At 37.6% G+C, this 23,945-nt stretch overlaps 1 protein-coding gene across 1 annotated transcript in view; it reads left to right on the top strand.

Annotated features, from left to right (window-relative positions):
* LRMDA (leucine rich melanocyte differentiation associated) overlaps positions 1–23,945 on the top strand; it is a 931,481-nt gene that overhangs the window by 783,117 nt on the left and 124,419 nt on the right. Inside the window, exon 6 of the mRNA XM_026653719.2 lies at positions 10,328–10,415. Within this exon, the coding sequence (XP_026509504.1) occupies positions 10,328–10,415 (88 nt within the window). The remainder of the gene's footprint in view (positions 1–10,327; positions 10,416–23,945) is intronic.

The following is a 23,945-nucleotide window of genomic DNA, read 5'->3' as shown; positions in this document are numbered from 1 at the left end:
TACCATACCATTTTACTGTATTTAATTTCTCATATCTGTACCTTTCCCAGTAACAGACAACACTGTGCTGCTGGAACTTGTAGCTCTGGTGCTTCCTTTAGGATCAGATTCTATTATTCATTATGTTGAATGGTACTGAACTAATGGAGGAGTAAGGAGCCACTTAGCATGAGTGAAAATATTAGAATCTGGTCTATTATCACGGAGGAGATTACCATGCTGAGGGCTCTTCTTCCTTCCTCCCCAGCCCACTCACTTAAACTCGATCTGACTAGCAGAGTCTCCCCCAGCTGCTTCTGCCGTCAATTATAGATACTTCTTAAAAAATCTTAAAAACAAATATTCTTTAACCCAACATATCAAAGTCAGTTTCTTCTGGCAGTTCACCATCGTTTGAAAAAAAAAAAATCAGTGCTAAATATAATTCCTAAAATACTTGGCTTCAAGTGATAATATGTTATAAGTTGAAAAAGAGGTCTTGAAAGTCAAGGAAACAAATGCACTGTTGTTATACATGTACTATATGTTACAGTAAAACAAATCAATTCAGGCTGCTTAGAAGCAGTCACTGCCTTGTGATTATATTTGTGTAGTCTTGGGGCCTTTGATCAAAGAGAGTCATTTCAGGCTAGGCGTAATCCAGGCTGCTTTAAGGTGTTTAAATGGGAAAAAAAGGTTGACAACATCTGGGATTTAAATTTACTTTTGCCTAACTTTTGTTTTGAAAAGATTTCTATTATTCACTGCTTCCTTTTTCATACAGAAGATGGATCATTGAGTAAACCTAAAAGGGAAAGAGGATATGGGAGGAAATGGGTGGAGACTTTGAATTAATCTTCTGAGGAAAAATGTTTGATCAGTGGGTAGGAGAGGATGAAAACCTCTGATGTTGACAGCAGGCAACTTTCTGACTAGCGTGTGATTGACATCTTTGATGCTCCAGTGGGGAGCTAGTATCCAGCCAGGCTCAGGCATCCTCTGTCTGTGGGTGGTAGTGTTAATAATGTGGCAACTGGAAAGATTAATTGTGGACAAGCAGCGGGATTACGAGGAGGGCTTCACAGGTCTAAAAGGAACAGTGGTAGGAAGGCTTCTGATCTATCAGCCCAAAAGGAAATTAGTTAGGGCAGACTGGAGCAGCTTAAAAAAAGCGGAGAGGGAGCAATACGAGAGGGAAGTATTTAGGATATTAAAGCAAAATGTGAAGAGGATATTGAAATAGGTCATGAGGGGACAGGACCAATGGTCTTGAAAGGTAATATACCCTTTTCCAGAGGTAGCTTGAAAGACCTTAACGCACTACATACTTTTACAGTACGTTCACAGTTCAACTTGTTTTGCAGTGAACTGGTAACCAATTGACTTGCTTAGTGGTTTGAGCTGCCATAGAATGTAAAATTCATTATTCATTTTGAAAACGGGGTTGACGATAAATTGTTTGTCCACTGCCAACACATAAATTCAAGTGAACAAATATCAAAGGGCCTCTCAGTGCAAAATACCATGGAGAGAGTTTACTTAAGCTGTATCTGCAAGTAACTATCCACTGCATATTTTACTTCCCACCCTTTTTGGTAGTAGTAGGGATTTTGCCAATAAATTCTGCGTTACCATTAAAGAGGCTATTCATCATGCTTACTAATGTTATTAATCAAGATACACCACAGTACCCTTAAAATGAGATCATTTTGATAAATCATGTATGACATGAAAAGACTTTATTCCTTTTAAGTGCAATTTAGACTATAATTTTTCCCTCATTTATGATTCATGGAAGAAACATGGATAAAATTCCCTTGCACATTTACACCTTATCTCCAGTAATAATTCAAAACTGCTCTTAGATGAAAATTCAGGGTCTGATTCACCAAAGCTGAATGCCAGCTCATTATTTTCTGGCATTCAATAGTCCAAAAATAATGTCCATACATTAGGTACTATTCACAATAGTTAGATTTGGCAGCACACCAGAGATATCAATTACACTCAATTAAGCCTAAATGAATAAGAATTCTCTTATGTTCATTTACATTTTTGATCCAGTTATACCCAACCTACCGTAACCTTGTAATTTTTGTATTAGGAAACCAAAACTTATAGCAAATTCAGATGTGGTTTCTAAGTGATTGTCTCCTATACATGAAAATGAGGAAAATGCATTTTCAGATGCCATAAGTTTTGTTAAGCCCTGCGTTTATTTAAATAAATGAAAGCGTTACTTTTCTGGCTATAGGTTATCAGAGCTGTGATGCCGACCCCAAATCAGAAGATCACTGTTCTTTTTGACTTCCAACAACCACAATAAATCAGCCTATTTTTATTAATAGCATCAAATCTGAAAGCAACCTGATAAAACTCTCCAGAAGAGATATTTGTGAAGCTCCACCTTGCACTCTTGATTATAAGTGAGACACTTGTACTATTCATTAAACTGAAGAATGTCTGAAATGTTGCAATATTTTCTTCTACCATTGAAATAAATATTGGATAAATGTTTAATTATTCAAGTATTCAAGTTTTAAAAGAAAAAAAATCAGTAGCTATATTTAATTTGGATGGCAGAATTTAATTTTTGGTATTTCTCAAACCATGATTCAAAAGGGGCCTGTCTGAGCTGAATTAGAGTCCGCCCTTTACTTCCACCAGCATTTGAAGAAAAATGATTGATTTCCAAGAATAACAAGACTATTTATGTTTTCTTTAACCATTGGTCTCTATAAATTGGGTTGAATGTGGTAGATGTACAATATATCCGGCCACTATGTGGAACAAGATTTTGCAGTACTGTCCAAATCTTGGTTTTACCCCTGTGCATAGGGAATTCAGGAAATAAACATACACATATCCTATTTTATTTTTAGTTTAATTAGGTGCCAATATTTTCAGAAGCTTTGGTAGCCATCTGTCAAAGTATAGTTGATTCCTTTACCTCTTGGATGGTGCAAAAGTGTTGCTCCTTTAGTTTTTGTCTTTTGTACTTTACTTCACTTCAGTACATGTGAAGGTTGTAACTCTTTCTTCACATCGTTATAGAAGTGACTATAGATTCACCTACCGGTCTGAAAAAGCCTTGACTTTTGATGTGGTTCAAGCTTTCTTATTGAAAGTTTCAGGTTGCTATACAAGAATAAAGTGAAGCAGAGTAAATCTTTATCGTACTGACATCTGCCCTTCTTTCTTGTCTCATGGATTCTGCTCATTATTAATAATACCACCAAATTGGTAGACCCTTTCCCTACATTTTAAATTTAATTCCTAGTAATATGATACTTGTAATTATAGACTAAAATAGTGTACTAGCTAAGAGCAGTCGGGCTGCATGTCACTCTAATGGAACATTTTCATAGTTGCTATTTTTAATTAAAAGAATTAAAAAAAAACAACCAACAACCTGAGTCCCTATTTGCAAGAGTCATGTTAAAAATATCCTCACTTTCAGTAACACTCAGCAAAATATCACAAGCACAGTTTGCTTAGAACATGAGCATTCTTAAGACTTATAAACCGGGCAATGCAGTTCTCCCCCCCCCCCCCCCCCCCGCCCCCAGGATAGTATTCATCTGCTGTTTGTTCCCTACCGTGGTCAAATGTCTAAAAACAGATTTTGAAACAAGTCACTATTTTTATGTGGGGTAAGTAGGTCATCTCATTAAGCCTGGAAAGATCAGGCAACTTGTGATAATGCCATGCAGCTGGTATTTCTTCGTAATTAAAATGACTCTAATTTATGCTACAAATTTACCAACACAAATCCCCCGAAGTGGGATCTGCAGTTACAAGTTCAGCATGAAAAATATTTCCTATGTCATTAAGGAAAGCAAACTTCCCTGTGTAGTCATGCCATGCCACCTGTTGGCTTCTCTGAAACATGACAGGGTCTTGGTATCAGTCATGGCAGTTGTTTGACCTTTCTCTGACCTCTAACCTAGTTCACAGTAGAGTGGTCCTGAACAAGACCTTCCCTAGTCTGCCTTAAATAGTAGGAGCTCTGATAAGCCCAACCTTGTCAGTTCTTAAAGTCTCCTTAATTCTTTCTTCTTCTTTCAAGTTGAGAAATAAAGCTGTCAACTTTTCAGTATATTTCCCGAGTTAATATTAAAGTTTATGGCAAAAAATAAATAAATCCCCCAATATAACAGTTTTAAGAAATTTTTATCTTCTTGGTGTGCCTCATTACTTGTTATGTGGAATACTTAAGGACTCAGTGTTAATTTTTTGTGATATAGTAGTAGCTGGAGCTCTCCCCACTCCCCAACTAATATCAGGGCTCTATGGTGCTTGATGTTGTACAAATGTATGGTAAGAAACCGTCTCTGTGCCAGTATGACTCCAACAAAGTAAACAAATGTTTATGTAGGCAATAATAATAGCAGTAGTAATAATAAAGATTTTAAAATAGTATATCTGTTAAAACATTACATTGTCAAGCATTGAGTACAATATTTAAGTACATTTACAACAGAAATCTTAAAACTGAAAGAGGAAAGAAAAGGACTTTAAAAGAAAATGAGTTGATCCCTACTCATAATAATATAATATACTATCATAAAATATCATATAATAAATAAATTAATTAATTATGATGCCTAGCTCTACTATAGCGCTAGCATCAGTAAATCTCAAAGTACTTTACAGAGGACGTCAGAATCATTATTCCCAGTATCGTATTGTCATAGACATTTTGGGAGAAACTGTTTAATAACTACAGAAACTGGGTAATGCAGTAATTTTGTGCATTCTTCATCTTTTTTTTTTTTTTTTTTTTTTTTGTAGTGGATGCAATGGAAAGTCATAGAAACTAACAGGATTTCTTTAATGCACTTGAGCTTTGCATTTGATGATATAGATATTATTGGGTTGATGATGACACTGTAGTACTATCTTAAATTTTTATTTTCATTTTCATTTAAATATAAATTTATAAAATGACAAAAGGCACCGTTCTGACACAGTAGATGAATTTGACCAGCCTTGTTAAATGAGTCAGTGTATGAAAATAAACAGCAACCCCACAAAACACAAGAATGGTAGATAATCATGCAACACAAATAGAAAACAAAGGCCACACTTCCTCTATACATTATCCTGAATAATGTTCGCTTCAACAGTCTTTTTAAAAAGATGGGCCTTGTAGTGTGCCATTAAAATGCAGAAGATTCAGTCTGAGGGGGAAAAACACACTGCAATGCATAGAAAGAGCCTTTAAGCATCCCCAAATGCTTAAAAAATTACTGAACTGACATGCAAACTATATATGCAAGAGTAATTTTGGCCTATATCCAGTATTTCTTATTAAATCCTACACTCTTAATTCTTATAACCTTTTCCAGTTTTATTACTGATAACTAGCCATTCTGATACTACTTGTCAGGTCATGCCATTTTCCTAAATCTTTGCTCGGTTCATATTTTTCTCACATATAGATGGGTAAATGTCAGTGACATATAGTTCACATATTTGTGAGGTTTATCACCCTGACCTGAGTATGTGTGCATGTTTGTATTTACATGAGAGGAAGAGAGATATCAAGGTCTATTTATATATCTTGATATGTATTAATATGGCAAGCTATATAGCAACTCCTATTTATTCTTGAGAAGGATAAAGGCTAGATTCTCCCCTTCCCCCCTCCCACACCTTCCTCCTTTATAAGACAAAAAGTACAGGCTGCTGAAACTAGACAGCACTGTTTCCAACTTTTGTACACTATATTCAATATCTCATTTTAGGATGAGCAAGTGTGGCATAAGTACACAATAAGAGCTGAGTGATTGTGAGTGCATTGTGGAATTGTTTTCTTTTAGAGTATTTGTTTAACTACATTGTTAGATTTATAGCTTCTAGACTTTTATATATATATAAATATATATATAGTGGAAGAATTTGGTAGCTACCCCATCTCATTTCTAAACATGCCAATGCTCTCCACCATCTCTCTGTTGGATCTGCTCTGCCAATGTCCAGAAAATGCCTGCTAACATTACTGTCAATAATATCCAATGAAAAGTATGCCTGAGTTTAATGTATTCAGCTGGGGAAATCAGTTTCTTGTGCAGTTAGCAAAATGATCTTAATAAACCATGTCTTTTCGTAAGTGCTCTCTATAGCCATTGAATTCTTTTAAGAGAGGATGCCAACTTGCTCTTCTTCCTGTGTTATAAAACTTGTCAGATACAATGTATTAGTGACTATTACAGTTATTGGTGAGCGTGTGTGTGTGTGTGTGTGTGAAGAATTTATGACATGTCATAGAAATGAAGATGATTTCTCATATCTCAAGGGTAAATATTTCAAGATAGAAAATAGAGAAGTGCTAGGATAGGAATGGTCACTATCTGCAGCAAGTGGAAAAATACCTAATATTAACAGGTCTCACTGGGATACAGCAGTATAGCACATAAAGCAGACCAAACAATTCAACAGAATATAAAATTTCATAAGCAATTGCCATTGTTCTAATTAAAATGATCAAAGCTATTTTTATTTATGGGTATGCTTTTTATTATTTCAGCTTTATAGGTAGTCTGTAGCTTTGGCAAAGGTATTGAATTGAAAACCCAGTAGACTTTTGTCTTCTATTTTGTTTATTTAGAGTTGAGTTTTACAGTTCCTACTCCAACAGAACCCTGGAGGATATTCCTAAAGAACAGTTTAGACCCTGATTTGGCAGGGTGCTTAAGCATGTGCATGACTTTAAACACCTGAGTAATCCCATTTACATCATTTAAACTACTCACATGCTTTGAATTTATGCATTGTACTTTAGTAGTATCTTGCAGATACTAAGGTACAGATTATCATTGTGACCTGTTGGAACATTCTTATTGAACTCTTTGACATGTTCCCAGTAGACAGAAAATCTCACTTCTTCACCCATTTTTTCCCTTTAAGCTATTTGTAAGTTATGTCCATTCAAGGTCACTTTTGCACTGTAACTAGAACTTCATGTGCAAATAGCAGAACTATCTGAAGACAGAACTCTCATATGTCAATGCTATCACCATCAAAATATTTTTATGAATACTAAGAATAATAAATCTACACAAGTCACTTTGGAAAATAGTTTAGGGCACCCTCTCAGTAAACATTAAGAAGAGAATTTGCGGCTTCCTTCTACTAGCACACAGGCTTACACAAAAACTTGATACAGGATTTTCACTCAGTTGACATTTGTGCAAAACGGTCCGATCCCTATATGGTATTCCATGGAATTAAAGCTTTAGTAACTATACACTTAGCAGAAAAGTAATAAAAACTGTTGTATACTTGACAGGGAATTGCATACTGTACATAAAACAGCAGCAACATGCCAATAAAAAATCTTCCTCTTCTTGCTTTTCCTAAAATTGGAAATAAAGCTAAATTGCCCCTTCACTACAATATCCTTTTTAGAAGCTCTTGAATTTTGCTCAGTCAGTGGTATTTGCTGAAAAGGCAGTTTCTTCCAGTAATTTTAGGAAAAGCTATCATCAAACTGTCAACAGCCTAAATTGAGATTAAAAGTACCAAAAAGAAACCTTCACTATTATCGGAGTCCCAAATATGAGTACTTGAATAGACAGATAACATCTAGAATGTATAATATGAGGCCTCCTCCGTTTTGAGCTTTTGGAGAGACTTTGGGGAAAAGATCTTATGTTAAATACATTATAATCACAGTTATCCTCATCTTACCCAGTGCTAACTGGCCAAGATAAAACAATAGAGCATAGTGGACACATGCTCTGTACTTCGTATTTGGGACTTATTGCATACATTAGTGGCCTGTCAATTTGGAGGCCTGATCCTGTGAGGTGGTAAATGCCTTCAGCTCACATTGTCTTTATTTAGAGTTGGAGGGCATTGAACATCTCACAGGTCTGAACTCTTTTGTCTGTATCTTCAGCTGGTGTAAATTGGCATATTTCAAATGAAGTCAATGCAGCTACACTGGTCACCAGCTGAGGATGTGGCCTCTACCTGTGGCCTTTTCAGCTTTGTATTCATGAAGTCGGAGGGTATAATAGTACTGAACTGCAGGAGGCAGTGGGAGAAGAAGCTGTGCAAGAATTAGCTATAGAATCCCTGTCATGATCTGTAACGTCCTTGCTATTTCAGGAGTCCTATATTTGTCGTAAGATGTCCTTTGTGCTAAATAGTGAAATGTTTTAGTGATGTGGCTAGATTTCTGATAGGGACCAAGCCGTGACTGCAAAAATCATTCCAACATATGACCTTGTGTGAAAACTACAAATGGGTCTCCAGAGGTGAAAGGCTAGTATGCTAATCCACTGAGTCACTTACCTTTTAAACTGTATTAGCATCTACAAAAGTCCAAGAAGAATGACACTAAAAAGGGTTTCTAAATATTCATAGACTTCAAACAGAATATGTATTCCTTATTTTTATTTTTATCATTACTATTTCTAAACCAGTGTCAATCATAGTTTAATTCCTGGAAACCTTTTAAAAAAATGGAATCAGTGTTTCCAAATGTTTGAAGACCTGCTGAGCCAAAACATTATAGTCCCATTTTACATTAACATTTATATTCTCATCAACCTTTGTAAATTATTTTTTTAAATATCTGTCCAATTAGAAAGTCTGAGTCAAACAGTGTTTGAGTGATTACAAAACCATTACAAATAAACAGTGACGGTTACTAGTATTACTTTGATTTATTAGTAGCACTCATGTCAATGGGTGCTTGGGAAACATCATGCGATAGACTGTGACTACTCTTGTCTCATGACCCATCCAATACATTGTCACTGGATTTAAGAAATAGCTTAATGGTTGCATTTCTTCCCCTTTGTTTTATCTTCTCTAAAAGTCATCAGTCTGATTTTTAGATGAGTGGGTTGCGGCAGTAGGAAAAACAGTGTGGTGAAAACTAAGTGCTTCATTTCTCCCACATTAACTAGCCTGGAAAGGACATGAAAGCCCTGGAGATTAACAACTGCATGTGAACACTAAGTGCTGCTACTATGCTGCCAGGAGCCGAAGCAGCACGGTCAACTGAGCTGGGCGCTTGCACTTGAAACCGGGACTGTACCACTTGCTCTTTACACCTGGGATACTCTGAAGAAGGGACCCGATGCTGGGACCTGGGGCAGGGCCAGTGCTGAGGTCGTGCAGCAGGTTGGCCTGTTCCTTTGCATCTCCCTCCCGCCACTTTGCACGGACTTTCCTTCCCCCGTCATTATGTAATGTCACCTCCTGCTGGCAGCGGGGGGAATCCCATGTCTTTGCAAATGTCTAATCCTAGGATTTGCCAGGTGGCAGCACGAATCGGATCCTCCCCATGCACTGTGGGAAGAGGGCACTAAAGAAAACCCGTACGTTTTAACACATGTTTTGCAATCTGTGTCTGTGAAATAACACTTTTTTAAATGAGAAAAAAAGCTGTCTTTTTAAGGAATACTCTATGGGAATGATACATGTTCACAAATAAGACCTATCTTTTGCTTTAAGATCTCATTCCAATAAAATAACATTGCTGTCCTGTAACTCAAAAGCATAAATAGAGCCTTGTTCTGGTCTTTATAATGCCAGGTCTTTATAATATTCCCTTCGGAGGCAACCCGTCTCACTGGATAAAATGTATTTTGCCCTGGATTTGAAACACCTCTATATTTCCTTTGGATAACAGACAAAGGCATAAGATCTGGAATTCTTCTTTATTGTGGGGAAAGTTTGGGATTGTGTTGCATAGGGTTGTTTTTGTCTCTCCCCTGTACTAAATATGTTTGTTTGTTTTTTTGGTCAAATCAGGCTTCTCAAATGTCTCAAACTTTTGATACAGGTTATTTTTCCTTACAGCTGTATATTCTATTTAATTTCTTTTGCACAGTGCATTATGAGCATTTTCATTTGTGACATAACCATTTATCTTCCCAGTGAGGCAATGAGTAGTGCAAAATGTATTTGTTTTTATTTTTAAAAAGGAGGTAATAATGAAATCTACCTTCCTATCCTGCTGAAAGAATCTGCTGACTGATGACTTTCATACAAGCAAATGAACTCGTATTGAACTAACAATGACATCTTTAATGTTGTCAAAAGATTTAGTGGAAGTATCATTTTCTAAAGCTGCGATGTGCGTTCGAATATTTGTTTAGTGACACTATTCTAGTATCACTGTAGGAAAAGTTATGGATACTACTTCCTTTTGAGGACTGGGAACAACATTTAAAATCCTTACGTTTCCCCCCGTGATTATTTATCAGTGTTGTATATGACTGTCAACTCTGTGCATCTGTAATCACATCACATAGCTCATCTTGCATCTTTGTTTAGTCATAGACTTTCCTTTTAGAGTATTGATAATATTTGTTTTATCACACAGGCCTCCTCCAGTGACGCTGCCTCAGTTTCCCCCGAGACACACTATACGCCGCTGCCTTCAGGATCCAGGGATCTCACCAATCACAGAGGTAAAAACTAAGCTTTTATTGCTATGAACTACTGCAAGGTGGCAAACTTTGCTGTAAGGTCTTCTGAACGCATTACTGCTGCATCGGCACTTTAGTGAGAACACTATGCTTTTCAAGCAGTTGATGAGAAAACCATACCTGTCAAGACTACAGATTTTAACTCATATTAAACAGGATTTAGAGGTAGTCTACTGGGAAAGCAAATAAATCTATGGAATAATAACATTTAGCGATTTAAAAAAAACCATAAAGAGATTAGAGTACTTAAATATTGCTAAGTAGATGATTACATGCAGCGCTGGTGATTTTGAAAGAATTTGTAAATTCTAATATTTGTGAAGAGAGAGTTATTTTGCAATTTAACAATTTAGGGCTACAATTTCAAAATGTTAACACATTTATATTTCAATAAAAAGGGATTCTGTTCTGTTTTTCAACATTAAAAGGGGATCAATGTGCAATTTCCCTTTTTACCAATCCTTAGAACTTCAAAACCACCTTAGGCAAATTCTCAGATTCCTTCGGCATGCCTAGGGAAGCAAAGTTCTGAAAGCAGGCAGAGAACTGTTGCTGCCATAAAGATAGCATTCCAAGCCACTTCACCTTTGTTCCAAAAAAGAAAGAATTTAGAAAACCTTGTAATACTCTGCAGCCAGAAACAAGTATAGGAATAGCCATATAAATTCCCCTAGTTGCTCATTGGATTCCATATTGTTTTAAAATTATAACTCTTTTCCCAATGGGATTGATGTAAAGTAACCAGATACCCCTGTTGAATAGAGACACGCATGCTCTGTAAAGACTACTTAAATCAAGGCCACTCTTATATTTAGGAACTGACTCTAAGTTAGGTTCCCATATATCTCTTGGTACTGAAACTGACTTGACCTCTTCTGCTGGTTATTGAGAGACTGAACAATGTGCAACAGCCAGTACTACTTGATGCTTCCAAGGAAGGTGAAAGAGCTTACTTGAACCTGACTGATCGTGCCAGACTTTTTCTGTAGATCAACAGAAAGTGAAGCAAATTGAAGGTGTTAAAACTCACTTCATGTCTGTCATTCATGATATGCAGTAACTACCATTTCTGGTAAAGAAGGGACTGAACCAAAATGCTGGATCTCAGCATGCCCCAGACTTTTAGAATGTAAAAATTGGAGCCCATCGAGATGTATTATTGTGGCCTGAGCCCATCTTTAATTTCTCGGTAAATGCAGTTGTGTTCAGATTGGAATCCTGCTGTTGGTTTAGCTGGCTAAATTCCATTATGAAAAAAAATTGGAAAATTAAAGAAATATCGTCAAGAACAAGTGAACATTGCAATTGCCTAACAGTAAAAGAGATTATTTTAAACTAGATCAATATATTCCAGACTGGCAATTCAGATGATAATGTATTACAGATTATGTCCCTAAATTATGGATCAGTTTCTCTTGTAATCCAGTTCTTTTTGGCTGTGTCTGGCAACAGGAGCATGTCTTTATATGGCTGCACATTTAGAACCAGGTGAGATGTTGAGTCCCATTGCCTTCTATGGGATGTGAGGGAAAGAGGGAAATAGTAGCCCAAAAATCTCTAGTTTTACCCTCTTTGCTGTTCATCTCTGTGAACAAGAAGGGAGAAGAATTCTGCTATTAGAAATAAACACAACAATTATTTTCCTTGTCACTTTTTGGTAGGGAGTGCATTTTGAATTTAGCACCTAACACACACAAAATTATGCAATTCATCCCCCCCAACCCTCCTCACTTTGCATAGTAAACATGTCTGCTGCTATTTTTCTTGATGCTTAACCATAACTATGCCTACAGTGGGTGGGAAGAGAGTATGTTGTCTAAAAAAGGGGTAAAACTGGCCCAAAAACTGGCTCATTCCAACAAGCAACATGTATATAGTCTCAAGAAAATAGTTAAGAAACCTTTCCAGAACACCAGCTGCTATGAATAAAGTTTGGAACAACACGATAGCAGGATTTACTCGACCACTTAACTAGTTCTTGAAAACTAAGAAAAGTTGTCTAAACTCACAAACGTAAAGGAAGCTTAATTACAGTTAATGCAGAGACCTCTAAGAAAAAAACCAAAACCTGTAAACACACCATTTTTGATCCACACTCTCAAAGGTTTTCTCTTCTTGAATGGTCTCAATCTCATGTGAAATGGTTGAATCGGCTGTTACCCATAAAATTTTAGGACCTCGAGAGGTCATCTAGTCTAGTCCCCTGCACTCATGGCAGGACTAAGTATTATCTAGACCATCCCTAATAGGTGTTTGTCTAAGCTGCTCTTAAAAATCTCCAATGATGGAGATTCCACAACCTGCCTAGGCAATTTATTCCAGTGCTTAATATGTAAATATTGGCAGCTTTCAGAAATACTTTTCAGCTCAAACTGAAAGGGAGAATGGCCATGAGTTTGTGAGCACTTTTTATTCATCCCTGGAGGGTCTTTCTTACCAAAGTCTGAACTGCTGGTAAACAGCTCAGTGCTAGCAGTAAATTAATTCTTCTTTGGGGCTGGGAGGAAGAGCAGCAACATTGGAATGCATTGGACTTTCAAAGTTTTACATTAACAATTTTCCCTGTATTTTATTTATTTTTCTTATTGGAACAAAGGCTGCAAGCTGTGCTCAGACTACACAGTGTAGCTTTTCATCTTCATATTTTACACTTAAGAACTCATCATAGTATTTCCAGGATTGATTTAATCTTCTCAGGATGATCCCATGTCTTGGATGCCCTCCTTGCAGGGTTTACTAGTTCCAGAATCATTTCCAGGGTCCACAAAATACCGCAGTTCAATGTTATATCACAATGTTATGATGTGGGAGTACAAACACCATGATATTACATCAAAATACTGTGATACCTGAGTTGCCCTGCTTATGAAGACAGCGCCGTATGTAGTTCAAATTTACCCCCTTCCTAAACTTCAGCCTAAGCTTTCTCCAAAGTTTGTCTGTTACTAGGATTTTCCTTGTAGGACTGTCTTTGTCTCAGACCCGAATTCCCTCCACCTGATTGAAGCACCAATCGCCCTAGTGTTCTGGTTGGAATCTAACTGAAACCATCTGTTGATGTGGCTCGGCAGTACTGTCCATATAGGATTTTAAACATCTCATAACAAAGTGACTCAACAGAAAAGCTTAGCACCCCTACTCTGCCATCCTAAAACACTCCTGTTGGACTAACTTTCAAAAGTATTAACTCTATACTCCAGCCTCATGATTGATTTTTGTTTCCTACACTGTGTTTTCAAGCTCCTCAGGTTAGTTATTCAGCTACATTAGACTAATTTATTTCTCAATACCTTTGTTTACACATATGTCACTTCCAAACCTGTATTAAATATTAATTAATACATATTCCAAATAACTCAGAGTTGTGTAAAACGTTTGCAGTTCTTTTTAAACTAGTGAAAATTATCTGGTAAACTAAAAGCCCCCAAATTTGGTGGCATTCCCCTTTTTAAAAATTCCACTCTTTATGCTGTGCCAAACTTCAGATTTTTGCTATGTTGTGTGGGCATGAAGAAAATACACAAAGAAAAAATTATGTTTATGTTCTGAGTAACAGAAATACTTTTTCTTTAAACACACAGGTATAAAAGGTTAATTGTTAGCAGAATCCTTCAAGAGGGTTTCATGTGTGAAGACCCTACTACCTTCCTGTTCCACATCTTTAGCTAAATTAGATCACATAAGAGATCCTAAAATAGTTTTTTTAAATTAATATAATAAGAACTATGCAGTGTAGTTGTAGCCATGTTGGTCCCAGGATATTAGAGAGACAAAGTGGGTGAGGTAATATCTTTTATTGGACCAAGCCATCTTGCCTCTGGGAAAAAATCCAATTCCCCAGAGACGTCTCTCTGTAGTGTCCTCTCACTGGAGACTTACAGAAATTAAGTTCACTGCCTCCAAAGAGACAGAGCACACACCAACTTGTCAGTGTAACTGAAAATTCTCACTTTACATCAATAAGATAGCACTGAGGTAGTTTATAGTAAAACAAGAATACGTTTATTAACAAAGAACAGAGCTATAAGTGAGACTAAGCAAGAGGAAAAGAGACAGATATGGTTACAGACAAGACAAGACAAAACAAAACAAAATATGGTTTCTAATGCGTAAAATTTAATTCTAACAAGTTTTATCTTTGCCTAAAACAGTTTCTCACCCACAGCCCGTTATCAGCAGTTCCTGCCCTTCAGGCCAAGAGAATCCACCATTCACAGGCTCAGAGGGTGCTGTTCCTTATGTCCTCTATGTGATGGATAACTAAAATGTTTTAATATTACCCAAACTCCATTGTCTGTGCCTCAAGAGCCAGGAAGGCTTCCTGAGGTGCAGATTCTGTCCCTGGCATGATCGCTGAACTGTCTTCTCTGCTGCTTGTTAGCTTGATTGATTTGTTTACCTTATATGAAAATGTACTTTCATTGTCCCCCCCCCCTCCTGTAATCAAGCCAGTCAGGCAGGTAAATACATATTCCTTTATGTAGGGCAGGCTTGTTGTACGCACTGCCTTCCAAAAACATTTTAAGAACATATTTCCAGCACACATATATAACTCTTTGTGCACAACCTGAACATACATTACGTAATCATTTTCAGTACCAGCATATTTCCAGTTTATATATGATATCGTATGTGAGACCTTTTAGATACATAATATGACAATAGTGTGTTGGAAGTAATAAGTGTGTCAGGCCTGATGTGAGTTGCAGTATGGTGGAATCTCTGCCAGTTGGCACTGAAGGGATTCCCAGGGTCACAGCAGTCCATATAATGATCCTTGCTTCTAATGAAATGTTATACCTTCTATGATTTGTTTTCAACTCTGACAGCAGAAAGCACTTCATGTGCATGTATTGGCAGACATTAATAATGACATGGGAAAGGACAACATACAAAGGATGGTGTCAGTCATCAATTCCCGCCTGGAGACAGAATTTAGTGGGAAATGTTCTACCAAGACACATACATGTTTTTGAGAAGGCTTCCACTGAATGAAACTGGAATAGGGAACTCTGGAAATGAGTCCAGTCAAGCACTATAATTGACTAGTGGTCATGGAGTCATTCTCTTTGTGGTCATTATGTTGTGCCCCATTCTCAGAATGTTGAGTTTCATTATTTTTTTTAAAGCACAGGAAGTGTGTAGAAAAGGATAAAGCATTCAAAATCCATTCACAAATATTAGGGCTTCCTCTAGGAGGTGAAGCATCTCTTGTTACTGGAAATTTAGCAGTCCCTTTGACTGTCTTGCAATCATCATGCCATCCAGACATGCCAGTATCTATGTTCTGAAGAAAGATTTACTACCTTCATTGCATATGTATTTATTTTAAAAATATACTTACATAGCATCTATCCACAGGTACCTGGGTACTTTACAAAGGTTAACAACAACAATAGCTAAATTAAAACTGGGCTCAGAAGGAAGCTTCCACTTTGACTACAGAAGGGGCAGCGAAAAAGTTATAATTTATACCTGGTCAGATGAGCTGACTTGAAAAGAAACCCTTTGCACTGAACCATGAAGAGCGCTAGAGAGGCTCCTGTGGATTATTCAGGAAGGGAGTTACCGCTATGAGGTTACTGAACCAACAAGTTTGTCTGGGACCTGAGCTAGATGAAACCTTGGGAATGGGCAGAAGTAGCTTTGGAGGGAGAGCACAGGAAACATAGGGTAGGTCTAGATTACTAACGTCAGTAATCTAGATTTTTAAAGTGTGTAATTAACAGGACTATAGGACAGTGTCACCTTGGACCTAGATTATTAATGGTTATTCCATCAGTAAGACCTTTAATTAAATGTATTGTCTCACCAACAACCAGAGCAGATCACAGAGGGGTAGGTGTTATTGATTCCCTGGCAGCTGTATCAAGGAAGAGTCAGGCAGTCTCATTCTGCAACTGTTGCAGTTTCTTGATCAATTTCAAGGGAAACTTAATTAAAAACAAATTACAATAATTTATCCTAGAAGAGATGAAGGCATGAATGACAAAAGTGAGTTCAGCATTAGAGGAAAACGTTTTCTAGGTTCTTCAGAAAAATCCAGTTTTTAAAATAAGCTTCTGTTGGGCTAGAGGGAGTATAACAGTGTAAAATGGGATGATCGGCAACCCAAAAAATACCTTCCACTGGTAACTCTCTCTAGTCCAATGGAAGCTTATTTTAAAAATAAGTATTTTCAAGCCATTTGACTGTAAGTGGGACTATTTGTATGAATAAAGTTAAGCACATGCATAAATGTCTTAAAGATTGGGGCCTAGATTATAAAATGATGTCTTAAACATTTTCTAAAATGGTAAGAGACATAAAATTGACTTTAAAGTATTCCTTTATAATAAATGTTAAAGTATAAGGGTGTTCATTTTTGAAGACTTTCTAGGGATATACAAATAACACTGAAAAGTCACACTCTTCTTAAATCAAAGACATAAAAAAGAGAAGGAAATCAGTTTGCATGAAAACTTACTTCCGGAAAGATAATTATCCTGTTTATATTATCATTAGAATCTTCTCCGTTATTATTATTGACACAGTTGTTAGGTGCTCATCCCATTTTCCAGCCAGAGGCTTATTTTAAGTTTTAAATTGATTGCTCGGAATGTCAGAGAATAATTTACATAGCAACTTATCATAATTAGTTATAGTTTGCAGTCTCCTTAATGTGAACTACACTTTATGCTTAGCAATTGATTTCTTCTGTATCTCTGTATGAAGCAGCTTAATGCGTGCCATCCAAAAAAATATCTGTGGGTAGTTTTTATCATTTAGTTAACCTGAGGGATCATAAAATAAATTTTAACAGAAACTATAAATAGGGAGTATTGGCTTTAACTCATTTAATAAGTCAAAAAGAGATGAATAAGAGGGAAGTTTAAGTGGATAAAATATGTGGAAGTTCCATGCCAGGCAGAGATATTATGAAGATAGAGAGAAGTTTGCTATGTTGGCTTGTATGAAAGCAAGCAAGGCACTTCATAGAGAATCCAGCATTTCTGGTTTTTGCATTGGGTCATATGTTCCAGTTGGTAATGCAATATAGAGTGAAGCAGCATGTCACAAGTTACTGGTCAAAGTGGCAACAAGACCCCACGAATATAGAAATAATGATTAGCTAGTATAGTATAAGTGAAATAACCACAACTCAGAATTGGGCGAGGGGGCAGCAGCAGTCAAAATGATCATGTTTTGGAGCAAGGTCACTGTGAAATTTTATGTTGAATATCAGGAAATACTTCCCAACAGCAAGTTGCATTAGGATCCAGAATTATCTCCCACTCTATTGTTAGCACTATTGATAACAAGACTGGAATAAGCAGTTCAAGGTGAAAGTCCTGTCTGCGCTACCATGCACAGAGTTTATTACATACACATCCTGATGGTTCTGGTGAGTTGCAGCGTTGCACCAGTTGAGAACAAGGTGATGGGACTGATGGTTATGTCCAACGTGCAGAAGAAGATACTTTTACAGAAGGTTTTAGAGCTGAGGTCAAAGGAAGTAGAACAAAAGGCTGATCATGAATGAGGTTGGAAGATGTGAATTGGAGGAATTTAAGAAACCTAAATTTTACCATGCTGACTCCTGCTGAAGGAAGAATTGCAAAGGACCATTCAGGATGGAAATCCATTCTACATGCCACTATGGCTACATCATAGCCATATGAATCTACTGCTGCTGTTGCTTGATGGTTCTGGTGTTTTGGTTGGTGGCATGCTGTCTAGAGAGGCTTGTGATTGTGAGTGTCAACCTCAGGTCAGGCTATCAAGAAGCAGGGCAAAAACTACAAATTGGTTGTATGTTTATTATTTGATTTCACCAACCCAGTAACAAGTGTGAACTCCTAAAGTGCTATAACAGTTGTACCATGGAGTCACAGACAGTCCCCTTGGCATTCCAGTCTATCTTGCCACCCAGCCAAGCTTGACTTTGTGATAGATGGTTGCTGTACACAAAAAATCACAATAATATTCAGATTACTGTCAGGCAAAACAGCTGGGAACTCCTTGCATATGCTTAGAAATCCTCACCCCTCAGAGGTCAAGCAGCAAAAAAATAAGTTCTCTATGACAGTTGGTTTAGATCCCGTCCCCCAGCATTCAATCTGTGATGGGATGAGGGATTGAGCATGTACCCTCTTCAGGGTTGCAGGGGAAGCAATCAATGAAATCCGTCCACAATGGCTTGTCTAATTCCTGTCGCTGGGGAGGACATAACACCTCTTCTGGTGAACTGGTATTTCACACTTGGTAATGCTTCTCTCCTGACTGTGGGGAATTTACACTCTTAGCAAACATCTTTATAGTTACAGAGCAAACATTTAAACATCACATTATAACATGGGATACAGAAGTTATAAGTAGGATTAATAAATGCAGTATTCTACAAGCATCCCATAAAGTCTAAACACATTCTTAAAATGCTAGTATCTGTTTTAACTAAACTAACCCTCAGGTAAGCTGGACTGGTTTCCAGCTATGCATTTGTCAGTGTTAATTGAGGCCTGGGTCTTGGCATGAGCTGGCACCTGGTATGCTAGTGTCACGGTTGGCTAGGTTTGGAATTTAGATGCTGGATGTTAAAGAGGATGTGGAAGGGTACACGAACACACAGGAAGGGGTGGGAGAGAAGGTGATGGTGAGAAGGAATGGAGAGGTGAGGGTGGAGTGAAGAGTGGGAGGCATGGTTAGACTAACTTGGTGGCAGGGATTTAGCAAAATAAATTAAAAGGGGTCAATTGGTGGCAGTGGCAATGGTACTTAGCTCCATTAGAGAGTGTCAAAACAACCTAAGTCCCTGCAATGCGGATAAGGTGAGAAGATGGCTTCAGGAGATTAGGGAACTCTGTGTTGTAGGGGGGAACAGGAACTTCTTGTGCTTTTGCTGTTGCTGCTCAAGAGGGACTTTTCCAAGGAAGGTGGGTCATTTAACAGGCTACCATTGGATGATTCCTGCTGCTGCAGTTGATGTTCATGTAGGAAGAGTGAGCCACTAGTCCCTGTGCCAAGGAGTGGCTTATTACTGGGGATCTCATGAAAAGGCACAGAGTAATGAGGTTGACACTGCTGCCATCACTGTCGCAGCTGCCACTGGAATGGAGACTGCTCTGGAATAGCAGTGGCCTTTAGTGGGACAAATTTGCCTTACTTGTTAAGTGGTGAGAGTCTGTTTCATTGTCCATGTATTTTGCTGTAAAGCACAGAGACTTTACCAAAAGTGGAATAAATTGCAGTTGGTTTTGATTTTGACTCTGACTAATATGGTTCAAGAAATACATTTTGGGGGTCATTGGATTCATGTTCTTGTCACTTACAGAGTCAACAATTTCTTTTCTGTGCTTCAAGGGAATGTTGGAATTGAATCAGGATACTGTAGATTAAAACTTCAGCATAAAAACGTTCCACTATCTTGTGTATTACATTGATGGGAGCAACCAGTCATGTGGAACTAGGGATTGGTGAACGAGCTTGAAATTTTATGTAAACTGACTCCAAGCTTTGCTCAAAATGAGCATAAAACCTTTTCTGAGGTTCGGAAAAGTTGAGTTAATACTTTTTAAATAAAAAAATATTTTTTTATTTTGTGAATCCCATCTGCATTGCTTGGTTTGAATCAGAAGTTCTGAATCCATGGGCAGGAGAAAACTGTTCGTGTGTTGTTGAGCAGGCTGACCAGAAGGAGGAAATAGCTCTGTGGTAGCTTTTGTGATGGATAAAGATCTTAGGCCTTGAAGAAGACTGTGTAAGAGGGGAAGAGAAGTAGTTAAGTACCTAAAATTTCAAGAATAAGATTTAAAACTTTTGTTTGGGATTTTCAAAGAAGCATAAGGAGTCAGGTGCCCAAGTCTCATAGATATTCAGTGAGTGCTGGATGACCAGCATCCTTAGGTTACTTTAAAAATACCAGCATTTATTTTCAAATTACATTTAGAGGTTTATCTTAGCAAAGTTCTACATTCCCTGATTAGGCTACTCAAAGCATGCCTGAACCTCTTTATAGTTTCCCCAATATCTCCATAACTTCTGAGTTTTTATCATGACTTTCCCAAAATTCACCACAACCATCTCACAAACCTAGCTGCCAGTCACCCCTATCAGATCAGAGAGAAAATGGATAATGGGGAAATAGCTGTGGCTGCAAAAGCTTAAATGGAACAGAAAGCTTCAGATTTTTCAAGACATAGCTCATTTTGTCATGAAAGTATCAAGAAACCATGAAAATGCTCAGTCTCCCAACACCAAGTCTATAAAATGTCAGAAAGTTGTGGAAAGGTTGGCTCCAACAAAGTAAACCTATATTAAAATTAGCTTTAGGTTTGCAGGAGCCTTAGAAATTCAGTGTGTACACAATTGGCAATCAAAAAAAATTGGCCAGTAAACCAGCCATTTGGCTCTATAATAATGACCTTTTTAGAACAAACAAGTCCAGTCATGCTATTTTTTGTAACCATGGTATTTCATCTCCCTCAGAGGAACGGGCTTCAAAGCACAAGCACTGCTGTGTACAGTCATACTCCTGAGAGTTCCCATGTTTAGTTAGCGCTCTAGTCTAGCCTGTTTTAGCACTAGTCCTCCAATTTTATCATGCAGGCATTTTTACAGCCTCGTTGGAACAAATAAACAAACATCTGGAATCATGTGGGATATTTAATTAAAAAGTTTACATTTGGCCAAAAATGGTAAAATCATGAAAAATTGCCTGTCTCCAAGCTTAGAAAGGCCAAATGATGAAGCTGTTGGCTACATAGTTTTACAGTGTATTGAAATTCTTAGATGTGCACACCTGCTATAGTCCTCCTCTCTATTTTGATTCATAACCATTAATGAATGTTCAGCACACAGATTGTAACCCTTGTTTAAATGGAATTTGAAACAGGGTGTGGTTTTTACACTATTTTAATATTATACTTAGACACATGCAACTATATTAATACCGTATGTACTGTTCTGTAATGCAGAGAAAGAGTTAGTCTTGAAATTGTTAATGGCAAAAGTCACATCTCCCATCTGCAGTGCAGTTCTTGTTTTGCCTTTATTCTGTGCACTGAGCTTTCCCTGATGTCAATATGAATTCTCTATGCCAAACAATGGCAAAACATGCACTTAAGGTAATGGGGATGGAGGTGGGAAAATAAGCTGGATGAACTCTTGTCTTACAAGCAGGTTGTGAAACTAGAGGTTGTATTTTTGCAAGGAGATTCTTGCACATCTGAAAAATGAGTAGTTCTTGCACACTCAAACGTCAACAAAGTTTTTCTCCAAGAGAACTGTTATGTAAGTGCAGCCACAGGAAGGGGAAAACAGAAGCTTGTCCCCCTAACTTTTTGATATTTTCTTGATGTCTGTTTCCTTGCTTCCTTCTAGACCTATCTATCCTTCCAAAACTGGGCTGTCAACTTGTCGAGGTTGGCACCAGGCCAGCCTAAACCCAGGGGTTGGGAGGGTTTGCCCCACATGCAATGAGCAGTGGCCCTGGTGTATAGCTAACACAATTGGCCAAAAACCAACATTGCCACTAAGGTGTGTACTAAAATCCAGGCAAACGTGCTTTTTTTTCCCCCTTCATTTAAAATTTCTGAACATTTGGAAGTAAAGGTTTCTAATGGAAGTATCATTAAATCTTTTAATATAGTGGTGTCTCAAGTAAGATGCTTTACCATGTGAATATGTATTTTAAATGCAAAATCTATTTAATGAAATATTAAGATTAGGAATTTACATGCACTTTTATAATATATTATCATTTTTACAATTCTGCCCCGAAGGCTCAGTCAAGATCAGAGTCAGAGTGTGCTAGGTGATTTACAAACACACAGGGCCAGACTTTCATAGTTTTACTCACACTGAATAGCCCTTACCCTATGAATATCCCCATTGACCGCATTGGGATTTCTTGGAGTAAAGTGCCGTGCAAAGTTAACAGCGCGATCAAAATCTGCCACATGACAAAAGATAGTCCATGCACCAAATCAGGAAATACAAAGTTTAAGGTTGTTGCACTAATGTTAGTGAAAGCAATCGTGTAATATATGATTGTGGTTCACTTAAAAAAATTGAAGTCTTCCATAAGCATAATTTTAGGAGAGACTCAATATTTATCATAGATGAGACCTCTCGCTATAGATCAGATATTCAGAGCTGGGTGTAACAGGTGGGCAAATAAAATCCTAAAACACTGGATAATTGCCTGTGCAAATGGACCATTAAGCAACCAGGTACTCACTTTGCATGCACAAATACAGGATTTTTGAAGTGCAGCATTTGTATTCATATTTTTGTCGCCTTACCGATTCCATGCATTTTTGAATATCTGGCCTTCCATACATTTAGCCCTTTCCTCCTCCCCACCACCCAAACAAAAAAGTACTTCTGCATCTTCACATTATTCATGATTCTGTTTTAAAATTAAAATAAATTGGATTTTTCCATTTTCGGCTTCCATACTCTGTGGGAGTCACATTCTGGTTTCATGCTTACCAGTAGGATTCTAATGTGTCCTCTGCCTGCTGTCCCACAGTGAATGTGTGTTTCTCAGCTGTGGGGAGGGGTGGGTGAGTGTCATTAGAAACAAAATACTAATTCCCACATGGTGAATGCATGTAGAAGCCTATTTACAATTAAAAGGAAAAAGAACAAGAAAATAAATTTCCTGCACAGTCAGAAGGGCAGCCATCTGCATCAGAGCAATAAAACTATTTTATCCCCTTGCGTGTTGGTTCTTTATGGCACACACATCTTGCTATTACATGTAAATGTCTTCCAATCCAGAAGCAGCCAAAAAGATGCTGTGTGTGTGTGTGTGTGTGTGTGTGTGTGTGTGTGTTTAATTCTGCCTTCAGGAAAGAGAGAGGTATCTTTGTAATGTTTCAGTGCCTGTTCCTATGCGAGTGGAGAAAGCTGTCAACATTTTATAGGAAATGAATGACTGTATTTGTGATCTAATGATATGTTTGCTGATCAAAGCTCCAAAAGCAAATGTCACCTAGTACTGTTGAACAACTTTCCTCTTTTGGCTTCATAATAATTTGTGTGTCTTTAGTATTCTCACTGGACAGAAGAATAGATGGTGGCAAATATCTTAGTACCCTTCCTTAGCTTTGTAGTCCCTAGGACAACAAGACTAATCAGTGATTTTAAAGGATAAAACACTAGGTATCAGCAAGTGAAGCTGTCTTGTGTGCCTTAACAGTAAGAAGGTTAGTTGATCTTTTTTAGTTGTCATCAATTGTTCTGCCTTATATGGTTTGAGAGCTGCATGACTGACAACATCCGTGTGTTCTGTAAGTGCCTTTTAAGAAAGCTCAGGTGTGGTTCTAAAGCATCTAGTAAACGTAAGCAACCTCCTGAGAGACCCCCCACCTGTGGCTGCATAAAACTGAAATGAAGAATGGAAAATAACCCATTGACTATGCACTCTCCCACCTGCTGAGAACAAAATACAATGCAGTGCAATTTTAGTACTTAAGTGCCACTGGGGAAAATAGACTCCTAAAATCACATAGTGAAGCACTGGCAAAA

The sequence above is a fragment of the Terrapene carolina genome, unplaced genomic scaffold (genome assembly GCF_002925995.2).
Source record: "Terrapene carolina triunguis isolate 2854851 unplaced genomic scaffold, T_m_triunguis-2.0 Scaffold147, whole genome shotgun sequence".
NCBI lineage: Eukaryota > Metazoa > Chordata > Testudines > Emydidae > Terrapene > Terrapene triunguis.
Note: the sequence above shows the minus strand (reverse complement) of the source record. Positions and strands in the feature narration are given on the sequence as shown.